The sequence below is a fragment of the Rhododendron vialii genome, chromosome 8a (genome assembly GCF_030253575.1).
Source record: "Rhododendron vialii isolate Sample 1 chromosome 8a, ASM3025357v1".
In the NCBI taxonomy this organism is placed as follows: Eukaryota; Viridiplantae; Streptophyta; class Magnoliopsida; order Ericales; family Ericaceae; genus Rhododendron; species Rhododendron vialii.
This window is the reverse complement of record NC_080564.1, coordinates 16,443,204-16,467,171: the sequence shown is the minus strand read 5'-3', so window position 1 is coordinate 16,467,171 and position 23,968 is coordinate 16,443,204. Positions and strand designations below refer to the sequence as shown.

Genomic DNA, 23,968 nt, shown 5'->3' with positions numbered 1-23,968 from the left:
GTTCCCTACTTACCCTTTATCGAAATATCATCATTACACTTTTTTACTTTTAACTTTTAATAAAAAAATAAACATTTATCAAGGGATAACTCAAAATAAAATACTAGACTCTAAAAAGGAGGTGTCGGCGTGTGGTGGCGTGTGGAGAGAGAGATGGGTATAGCTGGTGGTGGCGTGTGGTGGGTATGGAGGTGTCGGAGATGAGGGATGGTGGAGGAGGTGAGTGTTTTTCTTTTTCTTTTTTTATAAATCAAGAGAGTTTTGGAATTTGGGTTGGGATTTGTCCAGGCTACTGGGTAGTAAAAATATTTGATGACTAGACAAAGTTAAAATGTGCACTTTTCTAGACAAATTGCTTAGGATCCCATTGAGTCTATTAGAGATGCTCATGCTCTCAGCGCATGGCAAAAACTCCCAGAGCAAGCTTCTTGGTCGCTACTTGGTGCACTGATTATTCAGTGCTCTTGAGAGCACCACATGAGTCAACGAGCCGAGCAAGTAATTGATCAAACTTAGTTTGAAAACTTATCGAGCTCGAGCTTAGTTTGTTTATGATACGAGATGATCTTGAATGTAATCTATCCAAACATGAGCCAATCTCTAGTAACTTGAACTTTTTTAAATTTTTTATACACAATAAGCTAAACGAACCGAATAATAACTTATTCAACTTGATTTAAAATCTTAACAAGCTTCCAAAAAAATATTTAAACTTGATTTGTTTATATAACAAACTAATCTCAAACAAGCTTTCACGAAACTCAGTTGACTAGCTACTTAACAGCCCTAACCGCGTGACACTGTTCCTAGAGTAATTAATGTACTTTTCCGTCAACTAGGGCACCCGAATGCGGACTGGGCACCACAGCATGGCGGTACCGGGAGGCGAAACGGTATGCTGGGCGAAGACGAATAAGAACAAGATGCTCTTTTTCAAGAAGAAGAAGAAGACGACGACGAACTTCTGGAAACCGAGTCCGATACCCCTCCGCACCTCCGTGACCTCGCCTCCGCCTCCAAGCTCGGGGACGTCGACGCCCTCCGCCGCGCTCTAGGTGCGTTTACATCCTCATTGGTTCAATTTCTATGTATCACCAGTTTTGTGCCTTCTTTTGGGGTCAAGGTTAGGGGAGTGATTTTCGCACTCCCCAAAGTTAACAAGTTGGGGAGTGCGAAAATCACTGTTATTGTAATTGTAGAGCTAAAAAGCTAGGGTTTGACTGTATCTCATATTTTGCTTGAAGCAAGCTTAGTGTAAACTGGTAGATGTGTGTAGAGACGGCTGAGTTGGTACATGTGTCATGCTTTAAGTTACATAATGCGAGTGCAGGTGTGGGTATCGGGAGCGTGAGTGGGACTGGGAGCATGAAAAGTGTCTTTCACTCCACCAAAAAACTATTGTGAGTGCGAGGAATGAGAGCGCGAGCACATAGCGAGAATTGAGTGTAGAAGCGAAGGCCTTTTTGAAGGATTATGTGACTAAGGTCACATTAGACACATTGGTAAAGAAATCAAGAATAATCTTTCTTAATCGTATTCTGCAGAACTTGATCACAATAGACAGATGGTGATGTATTTATACGACTCTAAGTATAGTGTATCCTGTGCACTCTATATCACATTAGTAAAGAATACATACAACTAGCTCATTTTTTTTTCCAATCCAAAGAAATACTAATTTATTCTATCCTAGGAGAAAGGGTAGTGGGTGGGGCCGTGGGGGGTTGGGGTTTAAACCCTCACCAAACAAAATGCCAATTACCTGCCCAATCAATTGCGCTAGGAAGCAACTTACATACAACTAACTCTAACAAACCATAATTGACCAGAGACGGAGATAACTGCCTATGAGACGTAATCCACTGTTACTCAACCGTTTTCATTATTAAGGACCTTTTGCCATGTAGGCATAAGAATATTAAGAACCTTTTCTCAAATAAAGTGGAAATCGGTTTCAACATGCTTGATTCGTGCATGAGCAATGGGTTGTCAGTAGGGCTGTAAAGGAACCGAATCGAGCTGAACCCTGTTAAGTTCGGCTCGGGTTCGTTAAGGTATGAGTTCGGCTCGGATTCGGTTCGAGTTCGATTCGAGCCTGAACAACTTGGCTCGAGTTCGGCTCGTTAAAATTTTTTAAGGCTCGGGTTCAGCTCGGTTGGGTTCGTTAAGATACTAGTCTAGCTCGAGTTCGGCTCGGGTTTAATTCGAACTTGAACATCTTGGCTCGAGTTTGGCTAGTTAAACTCAAATGAATTGAGCCCAGCAGAATCTAAGCTTGAATTAAGCTCATCAAGACTCAGGTTTGATTTGGCTCAGCTCATTAAACTCAAGCGAACCCAAACTCTCTCATTGATCGCATAGAATTTGGGAGAAAAATAAGTATTGAATTATATATACAACCTTAAAATTTTTTACATTTACAAATAGAACCCTAATGAATTATTAATTAAATTTAAGTATAGATTCGCGAACCTAATCGAGCCGAATACCGTTAGGCTCAGGTTCGGCTCATTTATGGAACGAGCCTAGAATTGAGGTTCAAGTTCAGTTCGTTTAGTAGACGAATCGAACTCGAACGAGCTCTTACCGAACCGAGCCTCAAACAGTTCGCGAATAGCTCAGTTCATTTACAGCCCTACTTGTCAGGGAGTATTTGCTTGGTTATTTTTTTTCTCTATAAAAATGTGTACACTTCTGTTAACACACACACACACACATATATGTAGTTCTTTTCTCCTAAGGACCCCCGCATTTTAACTAAAATGCAGACCTCCCAATTTCTCCCTTTTCCCGATCGAATTTCAATGATCCGAGCTGCTCATTGTGATCAGAACGCGATTTTAAGGGTAACCACGAGAAATCGGCAAAAAAAAAAGAAAGACCAGGAAGGGTTTTATACGAACAGTTTTTTATTGAACGGTTCAAATAAAAATTGCTCAAATCAAGTCCTTCCCGGTCATTTTTTTTGCCGATTTCTTCTAGGTACCCTTAAAATCACGTTCTGAACACATTTAGCGACTCGAATCATCGAAATTCCATTAGGAAAGGGGGTCCGCATTTTAACTAAAATGAGAACCCCCTCATTTGAAACAAACTGTATATATCATACACTGTTTGTTTCACAAGCGGACCTCTTAAAATGCGGACCCTCTTTTCCGATCGAATTTCGATGATCCGAGCCGCTCGATGTGTTCAGAACGTGATTTTAAGGGTACTCGTGGTGAGAAATCGGCCATAAAATGATTAGGAAGTGCTTTATCCGAACAGTTTTTTATTGAACGGTTCAAATAAAAACTGCTCAAATCAAGCTCTTCCCAGTCATTTTTTTGCCGATTTCTTGCGAGTACTCTTAAAATCACGTTCTGATCATATTAAGCAGTTCGGATCATCGAAATTTGATCGGAAAATGGGGGGCACTCATTTTAACTAAAATAAAGACCCCCTCATGTGAAACGGACTCTGTGTGTGTGTGTGTGTGTGAGAGTGTGTGTCTATATATATATATATATATATATATATATAGGCTTACACCTCAATGCCTGGCTGCCTGCACCTACGCCTTGCCTCATAAGCGATAAAACGCCTTGCATTGGGCATTTGCCTTTGAAAGCATTGGTTGTGGCTCGTGCACGTAATTGGTACGATTGCAACTAGGTTCTTTTATAAGCCCTCAATAAGTGTCGTAGATGCTCAAACCATGCCTTCGATATACCTGTAGTTTGGTTCGTGCATGAGGATCCAATAGGTGGTATTTGTGCTTCATTTGAAAAGGTCTCTAGCAAGCCCATTATTAAATTTCTATAATTGGGAAGTAAATACTTGATGCACCTGTTATAGATGATTTGCCAATTGTAAAACAATTCAATACGTGGCGTGGAAATCCCAAACTTGTGTTCAACTTGAATTCTTGGCTTCATGAGTTTTTCCAGTTTCCTTCAGAGTCATTGGCTTTTTAGTTTTTTGTCATCCAAAGAAACCAAGTTCTCTAATGGATTTACCCTTAACTACTCTCATAATCCTCCCAACTATTTCAAGAGTTTTAGGGAAAAGGGGACTGTACTATGTTGAAATTGAAAAAGCAGGTAACAGGACAAAAGCAAAAAAGGTTGCCAATCATGTTTATTGCTTGGTTGTAACTTAGGGGTTCTTTTCCCTCTAGAGTCGATTTCATTGCAACAATTTAACGTCCAATATTGAGAATCACTTGTGATTTGCCAAACCGTTTATATTGCCTTCGCATCCCTAATATTTCATCGTGAGGTACATTTACTCTATAAGAGTTTCTTCACATAGGTGAAGGCCAAACAATCTGCAATGTCATCGTTAAACTTTTGAGCCCTCCAACTTCAGTTATTCAGTCAATGCAGTTCAGTTCATTTATGGAGGATAGTTGAACTATCCTGCATCTTGTGATTATTTTTTCTGATTGGCTACATCTTGTGATTATTGCTTGAGATAATTTTAGGAGTACACTACGAGAGAAATGGAGATGAAGGAATGTAACCTTTTGCTGTTCCTGGATTAAAATCGACTTCTGTGTTGGAGTGATGAGTTGGATACAGTAAACTTTAATCGTGGAAGTTTGAGAGCTCAAAAAGAATATTTACGTTGGAGAATTATCATTGAAATACTGAGTAAAGTTCTGACAGCTGTGTGAATCCATAGCGGATGGCACCAAGGTTCAAACTGCGAACGAGGGTCTCTTCCTTGGGTAGTTGGGTTCAAAATCATAGCTTACACTCCCTTAAATACTGTGTGAGTCTTGCATAGAGACAGAAAGGGTTTCACTGCAAGAGAATATGGTACCAGATGAAGCCTTATTAGATTGCATTCCCAATAAGAAAATGGAAGGATCTTAAGACTATTGGAGTTTGTCCCATATTAGTTAATTATCTCCTTCAAAACTAGTATATGAGCATTGGCGGCCTCTCCAGTCATTGCCAATTGGTTTTGAGTTGGATGCTTTAATATGGTATCAGAGCTAGGGTTTCGGAGAATTTGTTCCCCCTTGTTTGTGCCATAAGTGCACCGTAGTTTGTTGTGATCCAAGTGTTATGGATCGTACATGTGGGGGAGTGTTGGAGTTTGTCCCACATCGGTTTTTGAGTTGGATACTTTAACAAAGACTTTAAAAAAAAGGTCTATTGAACTAAAAACTCCCAATATAGGTTTTGAATAACTTGAGCAACCTATGTCGTGAGATTTCCATCATTGTCACTATGACAGTATCATCAGTGGCTAAGGCGTATTTCTTAGCGTTAGGGCTTATGCACACCACCTTTTGGTGATGGTTGCCCTTCTCTTTTGTTGACAACAACTACAGATAACTTTAGTGGCAGCATAGATGAACCAGTGGAAGATGGGGACACTGCTCTTCATCATGCGTGTCTCTACGGCTATCTACCTTGTGTCCAGGTCAGCTACCCCATGTTTCTATATTCTCGCTATCGCAACTACGGCTAACATTGTTTTCTTTTTCTCACTTCTATTACTTGGCATTAATACCGAAGATCCCCTTTGCGTTATAGCTATTGTTGGAAAGAGGAGCTAGCTTGGAGGTCAAGGATCAAGATGGGGCAATTCCTCTGCATGAGGCATGTGCAAGCGGTAGGCCCTGACCTCTACTTTTCACTGTCAAATTCATATTATATGCTAATTTTGTGCCAATGACTGCCTGCAGGATTTACGGAGATAGTTGAAGTTCTAATTAACAGCACCAGCAATCCAGAGGCCGTGAAGAGAATGCTAGAATCAGTTGATGTTGAAGGTGATACTGTAAGTATTTTGTGATTCATAGTACTTCCTTCAACTCTATAAAATGTCTTTATATTGGGCTAACTTTAAAACCTCGATTAAAAAGCTTAAGTTCCCTTATGTTTTTGTTGATAAATACTGAGTATCTTTTTATGATTGTGCATGTTTTCTGAAAGTCTGTATGATGTGTGTATTGGACTTACTAGCTAAACCCTTCGAACAGGCCACGACGTAGCCCTCTCCAGGCACGTGTCGGAGTCGGACACATCTAAATACGTGTCTGATTTTTCAATGTGTTTTGTTAGGTAGGAAATTAGGGACACTCTAGTATACTGATTCTTGATTTGCATATTAGTATTGTTAACACTATCTCTATGTTTTGCTTATATAATTTATTGGGATAGAAACAATGTTTTTGGCTTTTATGTGAGTTCCTAAGATACATCCCCAACCAAACAGAGCCGTAAGTCCCAATTGATTGGGGTCGGTTCCATGAAACCATTTTCCCCATTGAACTATCCAAGAAACATAGATCCTGTCAAACTACCCTCTCTACGGTCTTTTAATGCCGCCCCCACCGTAACAATATTACTCCTAACAACCGTATCTATCGCTCTATAATATACATGTTCTATCGGTGCTAACCCTACCTTCCCGCGAAGGTTTTAGTTTCTAATTTTTCTAAGCAATGTCTTGTTACACATTCCATCTTAAATTTTCATTACACTCATCTTACTTGCTTGATTTTTTTAGTACACAATATGTGCCATATAACATGGCTAGTCATATAACAATACAGTAGAGTGTTCCTTCAACTTAGTGGGTACTTTGCATACACAAAACACTCCCGAAGCACTCCAGTTCCACCACTTGTCCATCTAATTTGTACTTCATATGTCACGTCCTCCGTAATATCTGTCCTTGCTAACCATTAAGCGATGATACTTGAAAATTTCGCTTCTTGGTAACTCCTGATTTGGGAGGTGCACTAGCACTTTGACTATCACTAAGCCTACACTCATGTACTTCGTTTAACTCCTACTGAGTACTGGCTAAATCCTTTCGACTCACCAAGCTTCTCTCCAAGCTTCTAATTTATCATTAACACCTTTTGCAGTTTCATCTACTAATAGAATATCATCCCCAAACAACATACACCAAGGGATGTTAACCCGAATATGTCTAGTCAATTTCTCCATAACTAAGGTAGAGAGGTAGGGACCAAAAGCAGACTCTTGGTGTAATCTTTCTGTGATTGGAGATTCGCTTGTTTTCTCCACTAGGATCTAATAATAGTGACAAAACCCTCATAAATATCCTTAATTACATCAATATACCCTTTTGTCATACCTTTTCTCTCCAAGACCCACCATAGGACATCTCCACGCACCTTATCCTATATTTTTCCAAGTCTTTGATGACCATGTCAATGTCTTTCTTTTTCTTTCTGTACATATCGATTCATCGCCTTACAAGTAGATTGCTTTCATAGTTTATCTACTTGGCATAAACCCAAAGTGATTAGCTTATACATTTGTCATCATTCTTAGGCAATGCTCAACAACTCTTTTCAGCTTCATAGTTTTGCTCATCAATTTAATACCTTTGTAATTAATGCAACTAATATACTCTTTCGCCACTCATCGGGCATCTTTTTGGTCAGAATAATTCCTAAGATACATGTATGATATGAATAACTTTTAAATTCGAAATGCTTGCATGTCCGTATCCTAGTTTTTGAAGAAATGATGTGTACATATGTCTTGTCCGTATCTCCTGTCCGTCCGTGCTTTGTAGTCATAATTAGGATGAGTTCTCCATGGCATTTGTTAGAACAGTCTTGGTTGATGAACTTTTTATTTTTATTTTTAACGGATGGTTGACGAACTTCAAAAACTTGTTTTTGACGAACTTTTTGGATGAACAATCTTTTAAGATAACACCAATTAGATTTTTTAAACTTCTTTAAAACAATTCAGCAAATAAAGAAATGCAAGACGAGGATGACGAGTGTGTGAATTTGCAAAGGCAATCTCTAAAAAGTGTTCTGAATAATGGTTTCTGAAAATATCACCCAAGCAGGGCCATTTTCCTAATACTGCAGGAAATTGCGTCTATTACAATTTTCATGTAAGATGATGTTTGCTTTGATAAATGTGACTAGCTCCTGCTACATACTCTTTTGTCTTAATGTATAGTTTGGGGTTTTCAAAAAATAAAATATAAAAATATCTCCTGTTAGTTCCTTAAGGCTATGTTTGAATTCTGGATTCATATTGGGGTTGTTAGAGGAAAATATGTGGAATCCGGATGAATAATTTAGTTTCTTCTTTCTTTTCCTGTACCGGTTCTTCTCTCTTCGTGGGAATGGGAGGGGTTGTAGTGCATCCATGTTGTGCGGTCGATCCGACCGTCCATCTCGGTGCAGATGGTTTGGATTTAATCTGAGCTCCTACAAACCCTAGCCGTCCATTGTTCGGATGAAAATCCGAGCCTTCCATTGCCAAGATGGACGCCGGATTGATCGCACTACACGTGTAGTGCGGGGTGTACTATAGCACCCCCAGGTCCCTCTTCATGAACCCCCCTGTTACAAATCCCTGATCCAAATGCAACCTAAGGCTCTATTTGGAACTTGTAGGAAGAGAGGAAAGAAAAGAGAGAATAATTAAGAAGGAAAATGTGAGAAAAATGGAAGGAAAATTTCACTGTGCTCAATACTATTTTCCTATTTACTCTTCTCTTTTCTCTGAACCAAATAAAGGAAGGGAATTTTTTTAAATTTTCTCTTCCTTTCCCCATGTTCCAAACAAAGCCTAAGAAAGTACTCTTAAGACACATTTGAACAAGTTGCAGCCTAGATGTAAACAAAGCTCCTTTTGTCTGCTCTTGATCGCCATTTGTACTTCTCCCCCCATAACCAGCCTCTTCGTACTTCTCCCCCCATATCCAGCCTCTTCATCATGCGGCTCGAGGTGAACACGATTGGATGTTTGGGGGGTCATTGTCCCCCATTCCATCGCAAATCTTGCCCTTGATGACGTTAGGTCTTCGGACCTCATTCTTTTTCTTGAATAAAATCTGTAGGGGGAAAACAATTACACAACGCAAATCATTTTTCCGTGATCTTTCTCAGTCCTTCAAATCATGCTTGTTACATGGGAATTGGATTGTTCACTTTTTCATTTGATTTGGATTGTGCACATTTTCCCCACTTTTAGCAGATTTTCGCGAGTTTAGAGTTTTATCAACTCACGATTCACGAACTGGGGATATATGATTAAGGATGTGGAATTACATGTGGTATCTAGAAGGCCAGACCTTGATTTAGTTATATTTTGCAAATTATTCATCATATTTGAACGATCATACTGCATACTACGTGGATAAAAAAAATACTACATAATAAGAAGTTTAACAAGAAAAAACCAATGTTTGTATGAATTCCAACATTTATTTGATTGAGTCCCTTCTGAGGGAAAAAGAAAAAAAAAGAAGCACAATTCTTTGTGGAATACACCTTTTAATGTCACACCTCAAAATAAGAAGTGACCGGCCCTTAACCATGAGGCCTCAACCCGCGAAACACTCACCCTAAAATAACACCGGAGCTGGACCCATCAATCACACTCGTGAAGGTGGGTGGAGAAACCAAGGGGAGAGGCAAGGTATGGGAAGAGCTAATCTCGTGATGACCCGCTGCACCAACTTGAGCTTGTGCCGTCGCAAACTGAAGGGTTGAACCCGCCACAAACGCCGCCTTCGCCGAACCGCTCATGGCCAAGATCCAATTTCATAGATTGATGCCTAAGTCCAAAAATGATGGAGAAAATGGGAGATCTACCCTCCCTAAGAAGAGAGTTTCAACCATCTCACATCCATGGAGGTGGGAGTGTAGGAGGAGGAGAGAAGAACATAGGAGGAAAGAGATGAGGGAAGCCAACTGGGGAGAGGGGAAAATTGAAAAGGGGAGCGGCTGAGAAGAAAATGAAAGTAAAAGAAGGAGAGCTCTCTCTAGAGAGAAGCTCTCAAGCGTCTTTCCTACGCTGCCTTCTATTGGCGTTGGCCATTTTATTTGGTCATCTTTCATTTTACACTCTCTCCCTACCTCCTCCTTCCTCGCTTTCCAAGCTTTCCTCTCTTCAAAAGAGCTTGCTAGATTTTGGAGCTTTTCGTCTTCATTAAAGTTGTAAGTACTCGTTTAATTAATTTAGATCTTGCTTTTATATGCATTTTCGTCCATGTTTGTTTCTCTCCTTATTTTGCTTGTTGTTTACACCCACCATGGGTGAGTAGTTGTTAAGGCTTGGTTATGGGGTGATTTCTACCCCATGACTTCGGTAGTTTAATGACTTTTCTCATTTCTTGTGGTTAATGTGGGTTGTGAATGGATTAAATTCTTACTTTTATGTAACAAAACCTAGGTTGTTAACCTTTTTAATTATGTGTAGGCAAGGACTCGATCTCTTGCACATATAATGCATAGAGCCATGGCACCCTATGTGTTTGATAAAATGCCTAAATGAGTTCCTTTCCATTTTCAAACTCCATTGTATGAGTTAAACTTGATTTTCATGGCTAAATCTCCTGAGTGAGAGCAAATGACTATGACTCTCACTTGAGTTATCAAAGAGAAGCATTAAACGACCCAAGTTATGGGTGGAATAAATTCCTAAACCTTGCCGCCTTTAATTTTTAGTCGAACTTCATTTTCAATTAAAGTAAGGAGATATAGAGAATTCCATCCAAAACAAATCCAAAGTTTGGCGGTCCTATAAGTCAAATCTCTGGCCTAGCTCCATTGGCTTCATGTGGATTTGACTCCGGTCTTACTGGATATTATGCTACAACCGACTTAGCCCTACGCTTGGGCATCCTCTACTATAACACACATTTAGGTTGCAAGCATAGCGCATCAAACAGTAAAGACTAAATAATAAGGCAAAGTAAGAGCAAATAACAGAGTTGCAATTCGAGAAGATAATGAAATACTCCGGACATGAGAAACCATACTTTTCCCGATCAAAAACCAAAATCCCAAGAAATGATTCAAGAAGGGACAAAAAACTGTTGAAAACTGCCAACCAAACAGGCAAATGCAACACATTCAATTGAGCAAACAGCTGCAAGAACAGATTAAGAAACAAATTCATGTGTCGTTACTTGATAATGAGAAAGAGGTTACACATGAGAATTGCCGGAGCTTATTGGCAAAAACAAAGAAAAGAAAACATGTTACGGTTTTCAAGTATTTTCTAATGCTTGTTTTTGCTAAGTAATTGCTTGAACCAGTAAGCAGACATCTTAGGGTAGCGCTTGAGGGTCTTGTAATCGACATAAACAATGCCAAACCTTGAAGTGTAGCCTAATCTCCATTCAAAATTGTCAAGTAATGACCACGCAAAATAGCCTTCCACGTTTGCTCCGTCATCTATAGCTCTCTTCAGTTGAGTAATATAAGCCTTGTAGTAGTTTATCCTTGTGGTGTCGTGCAATCCCTTAGCAAACGTAACATTTCCTGGATCATCCATGCCTGCAAATCGTGCATAGAAGCAACATAACAGTTAGGCCTCACTATTATCAAATGGTAGGAATGAAAATATAATACATAAAAAAAAAAAACACCCCCCAAAATTAAGGCACACCATTTTCTGCTAAAATCATCGTTGGATTTCCATAACGTTCCTTAATGTAAGTCACAGCTTTGTAGAGCCCCCACGGTACGTTGTACAACCAATAAGAGTAAGCCTGTAGTTATTCAAAAATTACGTAGTGAATTAATTGTATATCCCGTTTGTAATTCAAACGATAGGAACACAAGCATGGAGATTAGGATATAAAATTTTCCGGTTCAAGCTTCAAACACTGTATTCTAGTTGAATCACCTGTGGACCAATCGGCACTCCTCTTTTTTTGACTGCACAATTTCACAACCGAAAAAGCTAAGGCATTATTCTCCATTCATAGAATAGAACAACTTTATTGAACAAGTATATAGATCATTGTTTTGTGGGATAATTAGAACTATTATTTTCTTAAGGGGGGGGGGGGGGGGGGGAGGATAGTGTCTTACAAGCAAATGAAGCATTCCAGTCCTGTTGGTAGCCAAGAACTTTAGGTTTTCCTTGATGAGCGTCATACATGTAGTAAGCAGTATACTGGTTAACACCCACAAAATCCATTGACCCCTTCACCATCTTAACCTCCTTGTTTGTGAATTTAGGCAGCCGATGACCGAGAATTTCTTGCATTGTTTTTGGGTACTCACCATATACGATAGGATGAATAAACCTGTGTAAAGCACCAGAGGCATTACCATTTACTGTACCAACAAAGCTATGAAAGCTATTACACGGGAAAACAACAAATCATCATAAACAAGAGTTGTGTAGCAGTGGCATTTCCCAAAAATAGGCAGTGGTGTGTGTTTGACCCGCTAATGGATGGTGCAATTCATCCCCCGGGATTAGTTGAGTTGCACGTACGCTGACCCGGACACCTTGAGTTATCAAAATAAATAGTTCAAAGTAAAAAAAACATAGGAGGCCACCTCACCCTGTATGAGAATGCCATACCAATTTTTTTAGTTTGGATAACATTACCGAGTTATAAACACCCTCAAAATTTGAAAGCTTAAACCAACAAATTAGCTGTTGGCTTATAACTATTAATCATCAGGTGTGTTACTATCACCAAGAATAGGTTTTTTCCCCGTATATTAATGACTGAACCAGTTTTGCTTCAGTAAAGAACCCTGTGTGGAAGTTATTACCATCCAATATGGAAATCCCTTGCTCTTTGAGCTGCGTAATTGTCTGCCTTTGATCTTGTAAGAGGTTCGTACCAAACAAAATCCAACAGAATTCCAATTCTGCCCTTCTGTTTTTCCTGGAATTAAAGTGCATGTAGTGAGGAGATGACCCAATTTTATGTCTCTTCCATTTTCTCATTTTCTTTTACAAATGAAATGAATTCAGGCGAGATCTTGAAAATACTCAGGAGAATAGATAAAAAATGGGAGCTCACTTGATACTTCTCACGATATCTCTGTACTGCCGCAGCATGAGACAAGATGAGATTATGGGACACAATGTATGGTTCGGTTGCAGAATTTCCAGCCGTGCAATTTCCATATGCTTTAGAACACCTTCCCGGGGCAAAGAATCCGTTGTCATATCCAAGAGCAGCCACCACTCTAGGTTCATTAAATGTCATCCAATTCTTCACCCTGTCTCCAAACGTCTTGAAACAAAAATCTGCATAATCTGCATAATCTTTCCTGTAAAATTCGAGCAATTTCTCAAATCTCAACATACATCATAGAAGCAATGAAGAAAACTGAATGTTGACCTTTTGGGTTAGCCGAACTTTAATTAATATATCACTGCAACGTATGAATTGAAAATGCTATTTCTAGTGATAGTACTTACACTACTTTATGGCTCAACCATCCCAAGTACCTCTCCTCAAGTGCTTGAGGAAGATCATAATGATTAAGATTCGCGTAAGGGGTAATGCCTATGGAAACGTATGGTTAGAGACGTATAGTAAGATAGTAAAAGCAATGTATGTACGAAAAACTTGTAAAAGATGATCAAAAAATGTCATCTTTGGAATTACCTACAAGAATTCAAAGTAAGAATAGCTTGTTTGATTCAATAATGGAACTGTCCCAATTCGTCAACTAAAAACTACCTACCTCTTTTGAGCATGTAATTGATCAGTCTATTGTAGTAAGCAACTCCCTTCTTGTTTACTTTTCCAGTTCCGTCTACGTTGAAAAAAATTGTGGCAGAAGAATTTCAGTGAACATGAAGATTTTTAGCGACAATTTCAGATAATTGATGCAAAGACTTTTACAGATTTACTTGGAAATATCCTGGACCACGAAATTGAGAACCGGTATGCATCAAAGTTCAGCTTTGCCAACAGATCAACATCTTCCTGTTATCACAGAACAGAGATGTACAATTAAAATTCATCCGAATCGAACACTTTTCTCTCCATTAAACAAATAAACCGTGTTAGTTACGGGAGCATTTGGTAACCTTTTTGTTTTCAGTTTTGTTTTTACTTTGTTGAAAACTAATGAAGAAAACTTGTTTGGTAACATGTTTCTAGTTTTTTGTTTTCCATAAATATTTTTAGAGTTCTTGTAAATTATGAAAACTACAAAAAGTGTTTTTTCCAAAAGGAACACAAACATATTACTCCCTCCTCCTCTCGTAACCGATTTTTCTCCCTCCCCTATCAATAATTTTCTGCCAAAACAAACTTCCAATTCTATCAATTTACATTAATTCACACTCTTCTTTCAGTCTCTCTTGTCCCCAAATCGCACCGATCCAAATAGCCTCAGATATTTGCGTATAAATGTGCATAGATAATGGGTATCTCAATTCTGAAATTTCACCTTCCAAAACAAGCATCTCAATTATTTCCTCTGTTTGTGATAATTTGATGGCTCAATATACACATTTACCAAATCAATGAACGGCATAGCTCCTTTTTCGTCTTTACAGCTTTTCCCTTCTCCTTTTTTCCCTTACCCTGATTATTCTCCCTCTTCAACAAAAAGAAAAAAAAAGGATTTCATTTTTACTGTTTTGAAAAATCATATTATCACCAAACATGTTTCTTGTTTTTATAAAAGATAAACCTAATTCTACTTCTAGTTTCTTAAAAACAAAAAAATTGAAAAGGTTACCAAACGCACTCTAAACAAGTCTAGCACAGTGCGTAATAATTTCATTTTAGCAATGCAATATTCTTAAGAAAGTTAAGCTTATATTCGCCTCAACTGTACTGTATTTGAACAGTTAGGCATTATGTTCTAAGAGCCAAACTTAGGGACTGTTTGATAAAACTGAAACTGAAAGCTGAAAAATTAAGTACTGAAAACTGAATGCTGAAATTTTTAAGCTGAAAAGCTGTTTGATAAATATATTAAGTACTGAATTAAAAAAATGATGAATTAATTTTGTTCCAATTCTATCTTAATTTACTAACGGTCACAATATACTTTTGGTAATGGTGGTGGAGTGGTGGTGGGGGAGTGGTGGAGGTAGTAGGAGTGCTGGTAATGGTGGTGGTGGAGTGGTGGTGGTGGTGTAGTGATGGTACTGGTGGTGGAGTGGTGGAGGTGGTGGTAGGAGCGGTGGTGTGTGGTGGTGTATTGATGGGGGTGGTGGAGTGGTGGTGGTGGTGGTGGTGGTGATGTGGTGGTGGTGGTGGTGGAGTGGTGGAGCTGGTGGTGGTGGTGGTAGTGGAGGAAGTGGTGGTGGTGGTGGTGGTGGTGGTGGTGGAGTGGTGGTGATGGTGTAGTGATGGTAGTGGTGGGGGAGTGGCGGTGGTGGTGATGGTGGTGGAGTGGTGGAGCGATGGTGGTGGTGGTAGGAGCGGTGGTGGTGGTGGTGTAGTGATGGTGGTGGTTGTGGTGGAGTTATGGTAGTGGTGGAGTGGTGGAGCTGGTGGTGGTGGTGGCGGTGGTGGTAGTGGAGGAAGTGGTGGTGGTGGTGGTGATAGTGGAGGGAGTGGTGGTGGTGGTGATGTGGTGGATGAGGAGTGGTGGTAGTGGAGGTGGTGGTGGTGGAGTGGTGGAGGTGTTGGTGGAAGTGGTTGTGGTGGTGGTATGACGGTTGAATGTAAGTACACAAAAATTCAGCCAGAATTAAGTAGCTCAAAGCTACTTAATTTTTTTCAACTTTTTAGCCTATATTTTAAGTGGTACTTAATTTGTTAAGTAATATGAAATGTGATTATCAAACCTACTGAATCACTTATTACTTAATTGATTCAGTATTAAGTGCTGAATTTAAGTTATCAAACAAGCCCTTAGTTTTAAGACACTACGTGGGCGCTAATTAAGGCTTTCTTTAACTAAATCCTAAGTAGTGAATGAATGATTACTTGATTACCGATATTGAACAGATATATTTCATACCCTTGCTAATGAGGTTCCATCTAGCGTTACTTAATTCATTTGATTATGATTTTTTAATTATTACTATATATCCAAAGGAGATAAAATGTGGTATGAACACATTCAGTGCAACTTTTATAATAATCGTAAAAAAGTTTTGTTTTGTTGGAAATAATATATTATTTTGCAGAAATGATATACGTACCGACCAGGGGGAGAGAAATCGTACCGACGGCCGCCTTCTCCGGCCACCGGATGGCTGATCCGAGCCGTCCAAAAATTCTATAAAAAAAAAACCGATGGGGCCCGCACGCGAGAATAAACGGCATCCAAGGTGTGTAGGAAGCTCGATTTGAGCACCCATTTTTCATGTATATATGTATATACGTGTATATACACGAAAAAGGGGTGCTCGGATCAAGCACCCTACACACTTCGGATGCCGTTGATTCTCGGATGGACCCCATCGGTTTTTTTTTTAGAATTTTTGGACGGCTTGGATCGGCCGTCCGGTGGTCGGAGACGGCCCGCCGGCGGTACAATTTCTCTCCCCTCCCTGTCGGTACATATAGCATCACTCATTATTTTGAGTGTGAATGGAAATTGATTTGATTTGGAGTCGCGTCATTTCATTGACACTCGTTCGCCCATCCTTTATGAACAAAGGTGTCCCTTTTTTCCTGGTGGCTTTTCAGAGAGTCACCAATTGGTCTACATATATTGCATCCTTTTTCTTTTTTTCTTTTTTTCTTTTTTTTTTTTTTTTTGGGGGTGGGGGGGGGGGGGGGGGTGATTGATTGATTTTTCCTTCCATTTAAGTCCATTCATATAAGAGAGTACAAACACAAGTTCGGTTTGACAGATCCACCGATTTAGTGCTACTTCTGTGAGAAGTTCGATCAACAAGTAGTATTGGAAGATAGACATCCATGCAAACCGTAAGCACCGTAGTGGCAACGAATTTATCTTAAGGACAGAGTGTCACACTCGCCTTGATCACTATTTTGTTATCATTGATTTCCAAGTTTTGAGTTCTGATTTTATTAATGCACTTGTATTATTGGTTCTTTATCACAAAAAATAAATGTATTTTCCAACAAGTTTAAACTGTTTGGTAAGGTTAATTAAACTTTACAGAGAAGGTTTTAGAATTAAGTGCTATTTTGTTGAGTTGACTTTTGTTCACCCTCCATTTAAGAGGATGAACATTATTCTCATTCCTATTGATTAAAATGGTGTGGATTCCATTTACAAAATGATGTCATGCTTACCAAAAGGTGTATTGTATGGTAAGCATAAAATCACTTTGTGATGAAATCCACATCATTTCAACCAATAGGAAAGAGGGTAATGTTGACCCCTTTTTAAGGTGGGTGAACAAAATTGCACTCTTTTTTGTCCATGCATTTTTCAACGGCTCTAAATAAGTAAATAAATCACAAATTAGGGTTTAAAATATTCTTTTTGACCTTTTTGGTAATCAAATAAGGGCAAAAAAAAAAAAAAACTAAATTACTGATTATTCACAATTGCAAGCAAACACCATTCACTAATTAATTAAGACAATAAGTAATAAATAAAGAAAAGAATGAGCTAGGATTGCGGCGGATTTCCCTCACCTGTTTCCTGACCCCCTAATGCTACCAACAAATCTTCAATCGTTTTACCCCTCAATCCTCATCACCCCACCATACAGAAAAAACATTCAGAGACCACGTTTCACTATTCATTTTTTTGTTTCTTTATTTTTTTGCCTTTCAATTAACAAAAACATGTTACTAGTAACAAATAATTGGTTAATCTTACACAAATTCCTATGAGAATCTAAAGCCACTATTGGAGATACTTTTCCTCTCGTTTGCATAACAATTGATAACAATTAAAAATAGCCAAAACCTCACTAAAACCAATAATAAAAGGCCCGTGTATCATATCTTTATCTTTATAAATAATACTACCCTCGCGCATGTGGTAAATACTCCTCCCGCCTACCATCGTCAATCGACTCCATATTACATTTGGAATTTTTTAATCAATTTAGCTTATAATATTTTATTTTAAAAGGCAAAAAAAATTCATTAATCTCTGAAATTGTTATAAAGATTTATAGGAACAAAAAATGAAGACATCAAATGCCTATCCCGAGACCCAAACAATTTACAACACTAAGGCCATGTTTGATAAGTGTGTTGGATTAGATGGGATTGGTAAGAAGATGAGAATAGTAATCCCGAGTGTAATCCCAAGTAGGTATTTGATTGTGTAAGGATTAAATCATAGGATTGTGATTATCAATCTCAATCCCTTGTTTGATTGGAATACCAAGGGATAGGATAACAAATTGCATTTTCCATTTATACCCATGGATGAAAACCTGGTCTATGCATGGAAGGAGAAATTTTTAAGTGCCGGGCGGGTACCACGTGGTACCCACTCAGTACATCTGGGCCATCTATTTTCGTTTTGGACGGTTCAGATTTGGAGAGAGAGTAATGGGGTGAGAGGAGAGAGGAGAGAGTGTGTTTTAATCTGGACCGCCCAACACACTTTTGGACGGCCCAGATGTGGGTGCTCGACACCACGTCAGCCGGGTGACGTGGTACCCATCTGACACCCAAAAATTTCTCGCATGGAAGACCTACTGCAAAGATCTTATTTTTCTAATCATTTTATCGTAAAGGGTCATAATTAATTTTTAACTCTAGGGCTCTCATTAGTTAGCCCTAAGAAAATCGTAGAACCAAATATCTCTTAGGACTAACTATCGAGAGCTTTAGAGTCAAAAATTAATTATGACCATTTAGGATAAAATGATAAAAAAAAAAAAAAGGATCTTCGCATTGGTTCAAACGGATTGAAATTAGAGCACTTAATTTTTCAAACATGTTTAGACAGTTTTTATATTACTCCTAAAAAATATGGTTAAAAAGTTAAGTGCTTTAAATTTCAATCCGTTTGAACCGGTGCGAAGATCTTATTTCTCTGATCATTTTATCTTAAAGGGTCATAATTATTTTTTATTCTAGGGCTCTCGTTAGTTAGCCCTAAGAGAGATTTGGTTTTACGATTTTCTTAGAGCTAACCAACGAGAGTCCTAGAATCTAAAATTAATTATGATCCTTTAGAATAAAATGATTAGAAAAATAAGATCGTCGCATTGATTCAAACGAATTAAAAATTAGTGCACTTAATTTTTTTTCCTTGGCTTTTCACCAAATAGGGTCTTGCAGCCTTTTTTTACTACCCTTGCACCCCAAAACAACACAGTTTTGGTGCACTACAACCATGTGTAATGGAGGGTATTATTGGTATTAAGTTAAAATATCATGGGCAATGTGGTCATTATGCAAGAGGGAGCTTGGGAAAGGATTCCTAATACCTAGTACCCCATGGTATTAGTAATCCTACAAATAGTGGGATTACCAATCCCATCATCTTGTTAATCCCCTCCATTTTTTGGCAATCAAATAAAGAGTTAGGAATCCTTTCAAATATAAAAAATAAAGAGTTAGGAGACCCTTAGGATTAACAATCCTATCCTAAGACCTAACACACTTCACTTATCAAACATGGCCTAAGGGTAATCCTATGTCTATCTGAGACCCAATCTCCACGTTTGGCAAGAAATCAAACACGGAAAACCCTTTGGGACAAACCCCACACCCGTTAGCCTAAAAGCGTAGATAAGAACATTAAGATCAAACACCTAAGGGGTCTAAAAGCCCAAATAATGGGACAAACCCAATCCAATACAGCCCAAAACAAAACAAAACCCTAGCAACAATCAGCAACCTCCGCCGCCCACACCACCGCCAACCACCACGGCAAAAAGACAGCCCTACCGTCAACCACCAACAAAGACAGCCACCTGGACTCCGCGGCAACCCGCAAGCCGTTAGGCCAAGAAACCGAGTGAGCTCATAATATTTTAGCAACAATATTTTGATTAGAACTGTTAATTTCACTATTTAATGGGTGAAAAGGGGAAAATTATAATGCCCAATCCTTGCAGTGATATCATTTTGAATCCATCCAACTTGTCATACTTCATTCTCGTATCAACCAGTCAAACATTTTAGTCCTTTCAATTTCTTAAATGACACTTTCAGTCACCTCCAATATTAACAACATATGAGTTTGATCACCATTTTTTTTTCAAGTTCGTCTGATTCATTAAGTGTGTGGTGGGTTCCCATATTGTTTTGTGAACCTATTAGTAATTTAAACTTTAGTATTATCGGTCTCACAGTCCACTAATTTTTAGATGGTAATTATATTATTTTATGTTTACGCAGATGGAATTTTACCATCGGTTGCCCCATTCTTCCTAACTTTTTTGTCTAGTATTTTTTTGGTAATTTTTACATTTCATACTTTTCTGTTTACCTTTTCGTCGTAATTTTTCGGATTAATTATTCGTTTCGACGAGAAAAATCAGAAAAGTATAAAAATGTAAACAAATATCGAAAAAAATTCATATAAGATGATACTTTAGACAAAAAAAGACATTGTGTGGTATTTTTTCGTCTTTAGTGCATTTTTTTTGGTTTTGGTAAAAAAAATTTTCTTTCTAGACTTCTCTCGTCGAGACAGATGATAAAACAAAAAATATGACGCAAATCTAACACGAATTCAAAAAGGACAAAAAAAATAAATAAAAAAATAAACTTTTTTTGAAGTCTCCAATTGAAGATGCATATAATATTGTACTATTTAAAATTGTAGGTCCTCTAGGGTCCGCTTCATAAATGCTACTAACCTTTTTTACTTTCATTTTACATTTACGCGGTCAAAATTTAATTAATATAACCAAAATTACCTTTTTTTTAGTTCACAAATGACATGAAAACTATTTTTCTCCATATCACATGTATATTCAGTCCTGCTAATGGGGGGCCTAGTAGGCGCTCCTAGGAAAATAGTACTCCTATTGACAATGTCTCATGTGCCGTCCAACCGGTGCGATTATCAATTCGTTCTTTCTGCACATTTATCAATTCAGGTCATGTTCTGTTAAGGGGAAAAAGTATATATATTGTGAATTAAAGGTGATGTATTATGAGATAATAACATGTCTCATAAGCAAGAAATAAGTATTTATAAAATAAAAACCTTAGCAAAACAGGGCCTCATTATTAGACTTGTGCCTTTCTTTCTTAAATGACAGTTTTAACCTTTCTATCTCCCCAATGTGAAAAAATAACTCTCCTCCATTCTCTCGGATTTGGGGACTCTCCTATGCATTGATTGCCGAATAGACGGTTCGAATTGTGCACGAAATGACCAATTTTGTGATCATAAGGAGAGATTTTCTGGCAAGTTGGGGAAGAGGGATGAGGCTCAGGTTTTTGAATATGTGGGTAAGCAAACATTAGTCACTGGTACTAATTGTTATCTCAGCTCATTCTATTCCCGAACTCGTTTTCGATCCCATTTGCGGTATGTGCTAGAGAGCTTGAGACTCGTGTCTAGATGAAAGGCATTAGCCTTCTTTGATGTACTTTAATTGTTTATCTTTAACTTAGTGGGTATGCATTCGATTCTTATCTGAGTATTTCGGATGGTAATTGTTTTTTGATGTAATTTTTTTTTTTTTTTTAAGTGATGTTTGGCTCTCTTTTTTAAATGAATTCCTTTCATTTTGGAGAATGGAATTCATGATTTAATAATAATAAAAAACAGAGAGGGAGAAACGAGATAAGTGGTGTTGTGGCAAGAAATGAGTTTCCAATTTCCATCGGACATCAATGTAAACAATGATTGATCAGGGTTGGAACAAAAGACATCAATAAAGGATTGAAGAGCATTTTTGTTAGTCAGGGAAATCGACCTGTAGTCTTTAATTAAGGAATTGTTTGCATAATTTACTCATTGCAACAGAGAAAAAAGTTATTTCCGGATGAGGTGGAAACCATCCGGATGAGGTGGAAATCATGGGGTTTCCACCTTTCATTGTGGCTCCCACCGTACGTTCATTGCGGTAATTTAAACCGTTCATCTTGTAGAACCCGTAGAGTAGTATATTCACGCCAAAAATCATCCTGATCAGACATCGATAGGTATATTAAAAATTGAATTTTGATTTATAAAATAGACGGTGATGGACATTTAAACTTAAAAACCATTGACAGAATTCAAGCCGTCCGTTTTATAAACCAAAATTCTATTTTTTATATACACATAGATGTCCGATAGAGCTGATTTTTTTGCGTGGATACACTATTTTGTAGGCTCTACAAGATGAACGGTTCAGATTACCGCAATGAACGTGCTGATAGGGCCCACAAATGACGGTGGCGGAAACCCCACGATCATCGTCTCATCCAGACATAACTTAATCTCATTGCAAAAGAGACTAATGAAGACGAAAATTGGAAAGAAATTGGAGAGAAAATTGAACTTGTTTATTAATCTTTCCCTTATCTTTCTCTAGAAACTAAACAATAGAAGGTAAATATTTAAAATTATATATATACATTTCCATTTCTTTCACCAAGTTCCAAACGCAACCTTAGCTTTTCCCAAATTAATTTAGTTTAGTGGATTAGGTTGGAAGGGAAAATCGTACAAGTTATTCAGTCTTCTTCCTCACATCTAAGCCAAATCCAAGGACCGCCATAATTGAGGGTAATGAAATCTTTTAAAATTACGGAGTACTACGTATAAGATAAGATCGATAAGCTGGTTACTATTTGTCGTATTTGAAAATGAGAGGACCATGATGAACCAAACCATATCACTGTCCTGTCGGTCTCCAAAAATACTACTCCGATCCGTAGTAGCGTGTGTCCAAGTCATGTTTGTAATTGTATAATCTTTATTTTCGTAGAAACTTAATTACCTTGTATCGGTGGTATTGATCCACTGCAACATCACCGGTAGCATTGTTGGGCTCAAGCCCTGCACCCAAACACATCAAATTTAATCAAAACAGAGCCCCATAAGATGCAAAACCGAAGAATTGAGTTTCGCTTTTGTACAAAATTCTTGTTTAATTTGTATATATCAAACTGGGAACTTTGTTTCCTACTTACAGTATTTCACTTTTTAACAAATAAAGGGTCAATAGCGAATTGAAGAAACGACAAAGACAAAATAAATAGGGAATTGATATTCGATCACACCCTCTTTTTTGTTATTCACATTTTCTTTTTTATTTTTTAATTAGTATCGAAAATGTATGTTTTATTTTTTATTTTTTGCTAAAAGACAAAAAGGTAATGTGGATAACAAAAAAAAATAAAGTGTGAATATTAATTTTCAATGTAATAAATAGTGTAAAAATCGAGTCCTGCAAAACAAATCCACAAAATTAACTTCTTCCTTCTTTTTTTGCCTTTTAGAAATACTCGAAATAGAAAGAAGGCATGGACGGAAAAAGAGAAATAGTACGAGGGCAGGATTCACGCAAACATTTGTTGCAAATTGTTTTCGAAATCCCTTCTTAATCAATTTGAACTCATTTTTTTTGCCTTTATTAGGTAGCTTTAAAACATTTAACCAAGTGAATAAGTAAATGCGAGCGAGGTCATTTTTCTATAGAAATTTAGTGAATGAAAAAGAGAAGAAGAAGAAGAAGTGTATTTAGTAGAGAGAGGAGAGAGAATGGCAGCCAGCCGCCGGGGAATTTTTAATACCGGGAGTTTTAATAAAGACGTCCCAAATGCTAGGCCCACGGCCGTCCTTGTTGGCCATGCCTTCGACCTGATAAGCCGACGTCGCCGTTCCGAACACAAATCCCTTTGGAAATGTCTCTCTGCTCAGCCCTCCACTGTCCAAATCCACCGTCTCCGGCCACGCATCGCTTCCAATCTCCGCCGCAACCACAACACAAGTAGTATAAACAAGACAAATAAGCAGCATAAGTACCAACGGCGGCAATGGGGTTCTTCTTCTCATTTTCACACACGCACACACACGGAGAGAGAGAGAGTAGCGAGGGCTTTATTAAGGCATCTTGGACAAAAATTTTGGCGTCGCGTTTTTTTTGGTTGTTTTTTTCTTTTTTTAACTAACATATGTACAGCGGTAGAGTCGGGATTTTTATCCCCGGGATCAGCAAAATAGATCTAGGCTCCGTTCCGGAACCAAAAATAAGTCCTTATTTTTTAAGAAGGCAATTTTAAGCTCAAAAATTATGGGTTTATTAAAATCTAAAAATATGCAATATAGATCTTATTTGAAAGATCTCGATGAGATCTTTTATATGATGCAAAAAAAAATTAAAAAATTATTTTTCATTTACTTTATTTTTGAGTTTGAAAATGTAAAATAATCTGCTTATTTTTTAAG

At 38.0% G+C, this 23,968-nt stretch overlaps 1 protein-coding gene and 1 pseudogene across 2 annotated transcripts; one reads left to right on the top strand and one right to left on the bottom strand.

Annotated features, from left to right (window-relative positions):
- The first annotated feature begins 200 nt into the window (after positions 1–200).
- Positions 201–10,192, top strand: LOC131298601 (uncharacterized; annotated as a pseudogene).
- Positions 10,193–10,824: 632 nt separating this feature from the next.
- On the bottom strand, positions 10,825–23,692 carry LOC131336319 (beta-glucosidase 44-like). Of its 2 annotated transcripts, XM_058372107.1 has the most exons (11): positions 23,314–23,692; positions 22,518–22,576; positions 13,623–13,698; positions 13,454–13,525; positions 13,185–13,272; positions 12,781–13,033; positions 12,527–12,642; positions 11,828–12,045; positions 11,640–11,671; positions 11,400–11,502; positions 10,825–11,287 (listed from the first exon to the last, which is right to left on the bottom strand). In XM_058372107.1, exons 1-11 carry the CDS (start codon positions 23,573–23,575, stop codon positions 11,010–11,012), a joined length of 1,557 nt encoding a protein of 518 aa, XP_058228090.1. In that variant the 5' UTR covers positions 23,576–23,692; the 3' UTR covers positions 10,825–11,009. The 2 variants fall into 2 exon arrangements, with proteins under 2 accessions (XP_058228090.1, XP_058228091.1); XM_058372108.1 differs by lacking the exons at positions 11,400–11,502; positions 11,640–11,671.
- Between the last annotated feature and the right edge of the window lie 276 nt (positions 23,693–23,968).

What these genes read in the sequence shown, in the direction of transcription:
- LOC131336319 (XM_058372107.1), bottom strand. Translation starts at nt 23,575, where the DNA reads ATGAGAAGAAGAACCCCATTGCCGCCGTTGGTACTTATGCTGCTTATT. An exon ending in ATCAATACCACCGATACAAG is followed by an intron (nt 13,699 to 22,517) that starts GTAATTAAGTTT and finishes CTGTGATAACAG; the next exon opens with GAAGATGTTGATCTGTTGGC. An exon ending in AGGGATTTCCATATTGGATG is followed by an intron (nt 12,046 to 12,526) that starts GTAATAACTTCC and finishes TGCTTTACACAG; the next exon opens with GTTTATTCATCCTATCGTAT.